This window comes from Macrotis lagotis, chromosome X (assembly GCF_037893015.1).
Source record: "Macrotis lagotis isolate mMagLag1 chromosome X, bilby.v1.9.chrom.fasta, whole genome shotgun sequence".
NCBI lineage: Eukaryota > Metazoa > Chordata > Mammalia > Peramelemorphia > Peramelidae > Macrotis > Macrotis lagotis.
This window is the reverse complement of record NC_133666.1, coordinates 424383086-424395216: the sequence shown is the minus strand read 5'-3', so window position 1 is coordinate 424395216 and position 12131 is coordinate 424383086. Positions and strand designations below refer to the sequence as shown.

Sequence of the window (12131 nt, the reverse complement as noted above, 5' to 3'; positions counted from 1 at the left end):
CCAAAAAATACTTGGAAAACAGTCTCTCCTGTGTGAAATCTTTGTTAATTTTTTTTTGTCTGCATCAGAAGTGGTCTGCAATCTACTATAGTTAAGAGTTGTTGCAAGTGGGGCAATTAGGTGGCGCAATGAATAGAGCACTGGCCCTGGGGCCAGGAGGACCTGAGTTCAAATCCAACCTCAGACACTTAATAATTGCCTAGCTGTGTGACCTTAGGCAAGTCACTTAATCCCATTGACTTGCAAAAAAACTAAAAAAAAAAAGAGTTGTTGCAAGTGCTGGCACTTGCTGGCACTTGGATTAAGGTGAACCCTCTAATTCTATAAATGATATCATTTTCTGTTTTTTTCTTAGCTATACAGTGTAAAATAATTTAGACAGGAACTACAATTTCTATAGAACTATTAAAAATAAACTCATAAGTTAAATAATCATTTACCTGTAAATTTTGTCATATATTAAATATTATATTTAGATACATTTAATTAGAATGAATTAGCACAAAAAGTAATATCTATGAACAAAGTAGTCATCTAAAACTTTTCTTTAAAGATTAGGTATGATTTCCATATCTATCTTTTAGTTAAAAATGGTCTTTCTCTCTCCACAATTTTTCTTCAAACGCTTATCCTATATCTTACTTCTAAACCTATTAAATTAATTTCCTTTCAATTGTAAAGACTAGGAATGTAAAGATATTGTCATTTTCAAACTTGTATTCTCAGTACCTAGCATGTAGTAGATTGTAATTTTTTTAAATCATGAATCTTATTAATACTCAAAAGAAGCAATTCAGAGAACATCATGAACTACTAAACGAGATAATCGCAGTAGACTTAAAAACTGTTTTATTAAACTGAATTATGGTAAGCCCACTAATCTGATAGTTTGCTTCTTAGTGAGCTTAACACATTATTCAAAGGTTTAAAGTGAGGAATTTACTTAACTCTTGAGTTTGTATTTTGTTCTTGGAAATCATGTTTTGGAAATGTAGCAAATTTCCTTTTGTTTTGAGAACTTAATCCTCACCAAAAAAATCTTCATACATTTCAATATATGTTTTAAAAGCTATAAGAGGTTTGTGTAAGAAACTATAAACTTAAACACATTTTTAAAACGGTTTTATATATTTGTATGCCTATATATAAAATTTAACTGGGTAGTAATAAAATTGTTCGTTTCCTTTTTTTGATGTTCTTTTTTCTTAAGAAAGATTTTATTTGTTTTGAGTTTTACAATTTCCCCCCCTATTCTTGCTTCCCTCCCCCCCCACCCCCCACAGAAGGTAAGACTAAGTAAGTCTGTTAGACTTTACACTATTTCCATGGTATACATTGATCTAAATTCAATGAGATGAGAGAGAAATCATATCCTTAAGGAAGAAAAATAAATTATAAGAAATAGCAAAATTACATAATGAGATAACAGGATTTTTTCTAAATTGAAGGTAATAGTCTTTGGTCTTTGTTCAAACTCCACATTTCTTTCTCTGGATACAGATGGTATTCTCCATCACAGATATCCCGAAATTGTCCTTGATTGTTGCACTGATGGAATGAGCAAGTCCATCAAAGTTGATCGTCACTCCCATGCTGCTGTTAGGGTGTACAATGTTTTTCTTAGTTCTGCTCATCTTGCTCAGCATTAGTTCATGCAAATCCTTCCATGCTTCCCTTAATTCCCATGTTGATGTTCTTTTAAAGCTATCTCTCATCACACACTAATATTTTACCCACCCCTTTCTTGTAACTAATACATTAGTCTAGCAAAATAAATCAATGAATAAGCCTTGTCTGAGAAAATATATCTCAAGTTTATTACCTCAAGAATGTTTCACCACCTGTCTTTTGCAGTTACTATTGTTCTCTGCTTTGTTCAGAGTTCTGAGGCTTGGGGATATTTTAGAATATATTATTGTTTTCATGTAAATTTCTGATAACAATGATATATCCAATTTTATCATTTTACTTAAATTTTCAGTGGCTACTTCCATTCTCTGTCAAACCAAAATTCTATTCAAAATAGGGGAGGTGTAAAAACTTTTAAAAGACAAAGAACTGGAGAAATTAATTAATCTTAAATATAAAACCCATGCTATTAAGCAAATGGTGCTTCAGATAGACCTATTCTGCTCCTTTATTAATTTGTTTACTCATATACCATCTCTACCTCTGCTATCTCATTTGTGAAATGAAGCAATATTATCAATGTTTTTGAAGAAATAGCTTGAAGATTGTCACTGTTTTTGGAGAATATTTGAAGCAATTAAAAATGCAATATTACCATTAAGAAGGAAAAGATTTATCTCCATTAAAATGTTGAGGAGTGTGGTTCTGGTTTATCTATTGATGATAGAATTCTGATAGTAAAATGGCTGGGTTGTTTTATTTTCTTGCTGATCCTGAATAAAATGGCTTAGGACAGAAAATGAGAGCTCTTTTTCTCTTTACAGATAGCAGAAGGAATGGCATACATTGAGAGGAAGAATTACATCCATCGAGACCTGAGAGCAGCTAATGTCCTTGTTTCAGATTCACTGATGTGCAAAATTGCTGATTTTGGTCTTGCTAGAGTAATTGAAGATAATGAGTATACAGCAAGGGAAGGTATGGTAATGATTTTCAAGTTTGTGTGATGTATAGATTATTTATGAGGTGGCTGATGAGATTTGGTTTATAGAATAATAATGTACCACAATGATTGGTAGAATTTACCATTTTGATAATAGTCAAGTTACTTTTTTAATTGCCATCTTGAAGGACTCCAGATGATTTTAACAAGAAACAATGTAAACTATAATTTTCACCCTAATTAAACAAACCAACAAAAATGAATTTTACAAAGTAAAACTTGATTTTTTAAACATTCTTTGTTGAAGCTTTTCCTTAATTAGATAGCAAAGTAGTCTTTTTTTAACACAAGAAATGATAGCAACATTAAGTCTATCTCCAAAAACATTATTTAAGTCAGTTCTTTATATTAGAAATGAAAGTGTGAAGTTATCACCATAATATGCACTTAATTCAGTATAATGTTTCAAATTAACCTATTTTCCTAACCTGGTTCAGATATTGTATATTAACTAATTAAAGATCAAGAAGTAGAAATAAATTTCCAGCATATTAAAAAAATTAACAAAAAAACCTGAGAATTCTTTATGTGCACATCATGCCAGTACTGTTTTTGAGTGCTATCTATTCATTATCATCAATAAAGATAAATTTAAAAAATAAGGCTATAGGTGAATTTTAAGATAAAATTACACCATTTTAACAGAAGTCTTTTATGATATTTTGGTTTCTGGCATTCTTTCATATGAACACTATGAGGATTTTGTTATTACCTTTTTTCATTCTGAAGGGACAAGGACTAATCTGATAGCATCTGAATTGGCTCAGATTGTTTCTCTTGTAATTTAAAAGAGCATGCCATATGTATTTGTTTCTGGTGCCATTTGGAAGAATTGGCCCCCTTTTAGAAAGTTGATGAATAACTTCAAAATATGCTTGCAATTTGTTCCATATCTTCTTCTTCTGTGTTGAAAGATCACTCTCTGCCTGCTGAGATCTGGTCATCTTAAGCAGTTTCTCTAGCTCTATCCTTACACTTAATTGTGTTTGGAAGGTGGAACTAGTAGACAGTGGTTGAATTTGGGCTGATGAACAAGATTCATTATAAAGACTGCCCTTTGAAAGATTCTTTAGATTCTTTCATTGAGTCTTTCAGGTTTCATATCACCCTTTCATATTTCATTGAGATGTGTCATATAAATAAGAGTACTGTCTTCTCTTTGAATTTTATCTGGCACCACACAGAACATCAAAGTAAAGTCATGCTGAAGGCTCAATTCTCTGCAAAATATACTTACTGAAAACTCTGTCATCTTCAATGTTTCCCAAGTTCTCTAAGTCACAGTTCAAGACTAAATCCTTTGATTTGCTGACAGCAGAAAGACATTAACAGCTCTTTCCAAGCTAACACTGATTTTCTACTTTGATTTTTGTGGATATAAAGACTTCATCCCTCATAACACTTCAGTTTTTATTTTTTTATGTAGAAATCATTTTCTTGGCGATGAAAACTCTCAGGTTTGCTGAGAATTATAGTTAACTAAAATAAAACTAAATCTATTTTTCTACTTATAAAGTAAAAGAACTGGACAGTCTTTTGTGAGAGTTTGAGGGAGCTAATGTCTCTAGTGGTATATACTTCAAAGGTATTTATCTATACAAACTTTTTAAAACAAGTATTATTTCCTAGGTTTATGCTAACTTTTTTCCCAGCTTCTCATAACTAGAAATGTCTTGTTTCATAGGTGCAAAATTTCCTATTAAGTGGACAGCTCCAGAGGCAATAAATTTTGGATGCTTTACTATTAAATCAGATGTGTGGTCCTTTGGAATTCTCCTATATGAAATTGTTACCTATGGGAAAATTCCCTATCCAGGTACTGTAAGCCTGTTTGTTATCCATTCAGTTGTGTTCATTCTTTGATATCTTGTTTTGCTTCCTGACATATGTGGGAAAGGAAAATCAACTAAAAGGAGCAAAAGGACAGAACTGAATTATGAAAGTATGTTAGAGACTAGCTTATTATGAAGGGAATTCTTGTTCTGTCATAGGTTGGTCTGGGTGGCCTTTGAAAACCCTTTCAACTTTGAGATTCTGTGACTACCATTCTGATAAAGATAAATAAGGCAACTACTTGGTTTTGGAATTATAGCAAGAAGAATCATATACTAAGAATTATCTAAAACTTTGAAAGTATTGAGTTGTTCTAGATACTAAGTTTTTCTAATTATCAATTATTTGGAATTATCTTATATAATCACATAGATATCTGACCAATGGCTGAAATTGACATTGAGGTCAGAAGTAGTCTTGAAACTTGATTTCTTTTTTTAAAAAAGTTTTTTCAAATCTTGTTAATTTTTGCTTTCTTGATTTTTTTTGATAAGGGGAGAGAAAAATCTGTAGCTTTCTGATCTCTTGAACAACTGAATATGGCTCTATTTCGACAAGACTGTTTAGCAAGTCAAAGGCCAAATCTACTTCAGTTTCTAGAAATTTTTTGATTCTTTATTCTTGTTCTCCAGGTCTTTTAATTTGAAAGCACCATTTAAAATATGGTCTGTGATTTCTGCATCATAGTAACAATGTCTCAGATAGGCATCTTCTTGTCAACTTTCATACAATGTTCTAGCTCACTAATATTTTTGCATACGGGATACAAAGGAGGATAATGCAGTGGGAAAAGCACTAACTGGAGTGAAAGGGCTGGGTTAAAATCCCATGGCTGAAACTTAACTAATTGTGTGACCTTGGTCAAGTCACTGAACCTCTTGGACCTCAATTTTCTTTAGCTGTAAAATGAGGGAGAATGGCCTAGATGAGCTTCCCTTTCAACTTTAGAACTGTGATTCATTTCTCGAATCAGTGTTAGGATGCTTTAGGGGAAAGTTCTCAATTCTTCAAAAGAAAAAAAAGTATAATATGTTTGCCAACTTGACACCAGTCCAATATTTCCTCCAAGTTTTACTTCGTGTGTTTACTTTGAACAATAAGCACAAGTAGTATGAATAGTGGAATCTTAAATATTATGATGGAGTTAGAAGTCTTCACTAGTTCCTGTATGAGAAATCACCCTTCCCTTCAAGTCTTTTGTGTAATAACATGATATATAGTACTACTCCAGTGAGGTTCATGGAGCTGTTTGCACAAATGCACTTATATGAATGCTATTACAGATTACTGAGGACAGGAGTCTGTTTGATTTCTCAGTCTGAGGGATTGTTTCTTATTCTTTCTCTACTTTATTCCATTCTTAATCTGTTGCCATCAGCATTCTTTCTCTTCCTCTTTCTCCTCCTCCTCTTCCTCATCTCTTCTTTCTGTATCCCAAGCCTTTATCAATTCTTGCCTGACTTACATTAAAATCACATGTAGCAGGGGCAGCTAGGTGGCACAGTGGATAGAGCACCAGCCTTGGAGTCAGGAGTACCTGAGTTCAAATCCAGCCTCAGACACTTACTAATTATCTAGTTGGGTGACCTTGGGCAAGCCATTTAACTCCACTGCCTTTCAAAAAAAAATCACATGTAGTACATTAAGTTTAATAATGGCTATCTTTTATACAGAACTTTGTTTACAAAGCAAACAAAACACAATCTTGTATCTATATCATCCTATTTTATTCTCACAACAACCCTGTGAGATAGGTATCCCCACTTTACAGTTAAGGAAAATGAGGCTGAGTGATATTAAATTACTTGTCCAGGGTCATGCAGCATGTTTCTGAAGTGGGATTTGAATCTTCTTCCTCACTCAAAGTTCAGGTTTCTTATTCACTATTGCCACCCTGAGCTGGAAGAGATCCAAGGAACATTCCAGGTCAACACATGCATTTTACAGATCAGAAAACTAAAGTGAGGAAGGTTGACTATAAAGGTAGTAACATATAGGTGAAATTTGAATCTAGATCATATAACCCCAGAATAAGTGCTCTTTTCACTTTATCAGCCAGATCATTCCTTTCCTTCCATATGGCAAACCAGCCAAGTGACAGCATGTCAGATCTTCAACTACTCCCCAGCTGTGTTTTTCTCTGTCTGAGTACTCAGAAACTGCTGTTTCACTGCCAACAAAAAAAAGAAATAACTTCAAAAAATGGATGTAGGAGGACACATGTGAATGATGAGAAAAAGAGTTGGGGGGGGGCAGGGATGGGAGCAGAAAACCCTTAGGAGGAAGTGGCTTTCATGGGAGCTTTATTTACTTGACCTCATTTACTTGACCAGTGAAACCCAAGAAGGGAAGGGCAAGAGAAATCCCCACAAAATCTCCAGTTGTTATACATATGTTACAATGAATGTTAGACCTCCACAGTAGAAAACCTAGAACTTAACAGAAGTAAAAATATTCCTTCCTTCTGAAGCTGGTCCAAGTGAATCTGGCTAGATACAAAGTCTCGAGCAGTGCAGGAGCCTTGCAAATACCACAGTTCTTTGGTGAAGAGAAACCCCAAGAAAAGAAAGCTATGCAAATTTTTCCCTGGGCTTCAGGCTTTCACATTGACATTTGTGTGAAGTTTTCCAATTGGTATATTTCCTATCCTGTAAATATTTAGAGACTGTACTTCTGAGGTAAGAGTGGGCAAAAATTTTTCAACATAAGAACTGCTATTGAGATCTACAACTATATCAAGATCTAGAACATTTACTCAAAGTGTAGCTTAGGTCACAATATTTTGCTTTTCCAGATAAATATCTGAAGCCTCCCTCAGGGTTTTTCCCCCAGAAGAGTCCTCATCGCTGTTCTCCTGAGTAATTCAAGAAGACCAAAATGATATCATGATGTCAGTGTACTGTGGGTCTGACTGTGACTGGTTGGGCACAAATAGTCCATATGGACATTTAGAGTAGAGGTGTCTAAATTTGCTCATCTGATGTTTCTTTTGAGTTACTGCAATTTTGCTATGCTCACAGAGCATAGCATCTTCTTTGATGCAGGCTGCCATGCTGGGCAATCCTGTGCCAGACAATTTCATGTCTCAGAATCAATATCAATTACTGTAATCAGAGGAAGTTAGCTTGAGTGCATACACCCCAAATGTCATTCTGCATTAGATTGTGGGGGGGGGGGTGACTCAAGTAATTCCCTCCCTAAATCTGTCTTTTAGAGTTTACCCAAAAACCTTTAATGGGAAATCTGTGGCAGAGATAAGGGATGGTTTTAATTAATTGATCTGTTACCACTTGATGATCGCTACACAGAATATGTTCTAAAAGTTGGCATATGAATGAGATTTTCTGTAAGGTACTTTCTAGCATTTATATTTTAAGCCAACATTTCATATCATTCATACTGAAAAAAATGTTACCAATACACTACATAGTTAAAAAAACAAAATTATATACGTAATTTAAAAAAAAAAAAGCTAAACTGGGATATAGAAGCAAACAAAGAGCCCCAGAAGTGGGTAGTGGGTTGCTTACTAAAAATAACAAACAGGGGTGGCTAGGTGGCGTAGTGGATAAAGCACCAGCCTTGGAGTCAGGAGTACCTGGGTTCAAATCTGGTCTCAGACACTTAATAATTACCTAGCTGTATGGCCTTGGGCAAGCCACTTAACCCCATTTGCCTTGCAAAAACCTAAAAAAAAAATAACAAACAACTGGACAAATGAAGCAATGGTGGTAAACATAGAGCTAGGAGAGACTCTAAAAGCTACTAATCTTTTGTAGCTACAGATTGTTCTTATAAAGCCCTATAAACATGGAAAAATATAGATACCAAATTTTTGATCTTTCACTTCACTAGCTTTTAGATTATAAATTCCTCTCCCTTTTATTTGATTTCCTTAATGAGATCACTTGAATACTTTTGTCCAATTAAACTGACATTTATTGAGTTAACTATATGCATGATATGAAGATAAAAAAATGGCACAATCCTTGACCTCAAGGAGCTTCAGTCTAATAAGGATAGAATGTGATTAGGGCAAAGAAATTATCCAGACAAACAGATTTCCAGGAAGGAGAAATAATTTTTAGGGAAGGCTTCACAAGGATAGTTCATTGTAGTGCCAAGGCCTTTGTTATTCATTGTAAGTTCTCAATAAATATTTATTGAATACGAGCTTGCTTTATCAATCAGCTTTCTTTTTTTTTTCTTTTTGGTAGTCCTGATGCACATGTAGTAAATGTTTGTCTGCATTGTTAAGCATCCTTTAATTGTTCTCCTTTTTTTCAAATGATGGATGACCCTTGTTCAAATGATGGATGACCCCTTCTAGAAAATCTGAAATAAATATTGGAAGTTTGAAGTCACCTCATTGTCACAAGCCAACAGATCAGATTTTCTAGTTAACCCTAGAGATTCAGCCACCTTCCTCAATTCTCATAGCTCTAGTAATGAAGACACTTTCTTTGTCAGATTATGTCATTTCCATCAAAAACAATGAATAGACACTCCAGATAGTGTGAAGTTTTTAAATTGGAAAAGCCAAACATAAATAAATCTATATAAAATTGCTTACCATCTTGGGGAAGAGGGAGGAAAAAAAGAGAGGGAGAAAATTTGGTACTTGGAACCCAATTTTTTTAAAAGAATGAATGTTTAAAATTATTTTACATGCAATAGGGAGAAATAAGATACTATTTAAAAAAAAATAAAAAGACTGGGTTTAGATAATGGGATGTAGTTTAAATTCCCTCTCCCAGACATTTTTCTTTATTAAAAGATGATTCAGTGAGTTCACAGATTGGTGTTTTATATAAACAACTGATCTCACCCAGATCATCAGAGTCTATACCTTTGAAAATAAATCATAGGATCATAAATTTAGAGCTAGAAATTACTCTCATTACACAGATGAACAAAATAAGGCCCAGAGACCCAGACTTACCAGAGATATCACACAAGTAGTAAGTGACACAGCAACAATTTGAATTCAGGTCCTATGATGCCAAATTTGTACCCTTGCCATGACATTTGGTAAGTTAGAACTCATCCTAACAATCAAAAGAACTAATTTTTGTTTGAATGACCCAAATTGATTTGACTGGGTAACCCATCCTCCACTTTTCTGGGCAATTTTACAAACTTTGATTTGACTTGGACCATGTCAGTAGAACCTAAGAGCATGAATAAGAAGTATAGAAGAAACAAGAGAATTGAAAAGTCTAGGAGGAGACTTTTGACAGCTGGGGAGGGATGGATAGGCTTTCAAAAAGAGAACAAATGCCCCAAATAGATGAACTACAGGCCATATGTTAGCTCAGATCATTAAAGGAAATTGGATGAGACTGAGCAAAAAGACTTATTTCTACAAACTTCACTGGCTTTGGGGGCACACACAGGCTTCTTTCCTGATGCCTCATTCTGAATTATTTGGCAGGCTAAATACCACCATGGAAACCCAAGAGTGAAAAATGTATATTTTTAGTCTGTCAGAGTGGTCTCCTTAGCCTCTAAAACTTGCTGGTGTCAATGGCTAGAGGACGTGGGTAGCAGAACATTGCTGTACTTGAGGGTAGACATCCTCTGGTTGACTTTCTGAACGGTGTGTTTTGTTTGCCTCAGGGAGGACTAATGCTGACGTGATGATGGCTCTGGGGCAGGGATACAGGATGCCACGCATGGAAAACTGTCCAGATGAGCTCTATGACATCATGAAAATGTGCTGGAAGGAGAAGGCAGAAGAAAGGCCAACATTTGATTATTTACAGAGTGTGCTGGACGACTTCTACACAGCAACAGAAGGGCAATATCAACAACAGCCTTAGAACAAAGGAATATTTTTCCCCAATTGGCATAGACAGATGCCGCATTAAACACACACACACACACACACACACACACACACACACAAACACACACACACAAACACAAAACACACACCAAAAACTGGTTACACAAGTTATTTCAATGTGCCTGGATTAGCCATTGAGCCTGGTTCCTGAAAGTAAAGGCTGAAATAACTCAGGAAGATTCTGGATACGTTGCTCAGAAAGAAATACACTCTTATTTGATGGAAGAGAATTCAAAAGAGTAACTGGGAATTGACTGGCTCAGAAGATAAACTACTCATCTGCTTAGACTTATCAGTCTAAGCCAACATGTGAATTCAAACTTAGAAGGAAGAGAATAGATCCCAATTAAAACATAGACACTCTGACTGCATTTCTAGGTGGAAATGCAGTAATTACTTTAAAATGTGATCCATATCAACAAATTGTGACACAACTGTTTTCAAACCAAATGTACTCATTTATAAAGTCACAATCAATGGTTACACATTACAGGAATTCTTTATATTTTCCATAGATTTGCACTCATTTAAAAAGGATGGAGAAATGTCATCAAACTAACCATGTTCCAGGTGAAGTCAGTGGCTGAAAAACACCCACTCTCACTCCTCAAAACGTAGTCCCATAAACATCATTCTGCTGCAGGTACAATTCAGCAGTAGCCTTTCTTCAGTGGAAAGATACCAAGATTTTTCATTTTAATATCAGTGTTATATTTTAAAGAAGATCTATATTCTAGTAACAAACTATAATTCCCAGAGAATGGAATTTTCAATAACCTTTGATTTTGGGGGCATTAAAAACAGCAGTTAAGAAAATCTACAAAAACTTGCTCTAGCCATTCAGTTAAGGTATCATGGAAAGGAAAATGAAAAGACTTTTTCTTTACCTGTTTCCAGTGATTGGAGAGGCATTTTATTACCAAATGTTTAATTTTGACTGCATCATAGAATATTCCTTATTAGATTGATTTGTTTTTGTAATTTGGATTATGATTTCTAAATAATTAGAGATTTGTATGGGACTATTTATAGCCAGCAGCTAAGGCTGTAAGGAATTACTATACTTACTGTCTGTGGTGTGAGGTTTGAAAAGACATATTTTTGTTTACTAAACTTTTCTATCATTAGGTTGGCAGACAAAAAAAATCTCATTCTTGTTACATTTCACTTATCTTATCATGTAAATACCTAATATGTCTATTGTTTGATTTTTTATTTCAACATGCACTGGTCTGATAGTATTTTTAAAAATAACATTTTCCTTGTATATTGCCTTTCCAACTACTGTCAACATAAAAAAGGACAAGTGGCAGAAGAAAAAACTGATGGCATTGATTCCCTAGAGCTGTCTGATTAAAATGAGTAAAATTCCATTTCTGCTTATACAACTTGGTAATTTTAGGAATAAAGTAAAAAAATTGATCATCCAGAAGCCTAACTATCCTTTCATGAGTATAAAATAGATCATTTCTTTTCCCATAGGTTTCAAAATCAATTGCTAAAAGCCACAGTCATTTGAAATTTTAACTACTAATGGAAAAGGGTAGTCCAATAACAGGTTGTTGGGGGTTTATTTTGTCCCTATACTTCCATTCCTTTCCATGTGTATACATTCTACGTATACCATTTCCAAATGCCATTCACAGGCACAATATTGTATTCAAGTAAGATCTCCATAGTCAGTACAGTTTCATCTAATTGATTGTGTCCATAGACATAATTATCATCTTAGCACAATTAGAATTCTGCACAACAATTCGGGGGGAGGTTCACAATGTGGAAACATTCCCAACTTAATCTCTAAAAGATAATCCATGA

The 12131-nt window shown here is 34.4% G+C and overlaps 1 protein-coding gene across 3 annotated transcripts in view; it reads left to right on the top strand.

The window, feature by feature from the left end:
• The window catches only part of LYN (LYN proto-oncogene, Src family tyrosine kinase), a 148334-nt gene extending 136596 nt beyond the window's left edge, over positions 1 to 11738 (top strand). For all 3 annotated transcript variants that reach the window (XM_074199940.1, XM_074199937.1, XM_074199939.1), the window contains exons 11-13: positions 2454 to 2607; positions 4317 to 4448; positions 10085 to 11738. In XM_074199940.1, coding sequence (XP_074056041.1) covers positions 2454 to 2607; positions 4317 to 4448; positions 10085 to 10287 — 489 coding nt within the window. In that variant the 3' untranslated portion in view covers positions 10288 to 11738. The remainder of the gene's footprint in view (positions 1 to 2453; positions 2608 to 4316; positions 4449 to 10084) is intronic.
• The last annotated feature ends 393 nt before the right edge of the window (positions 11739 to 12131 follow it).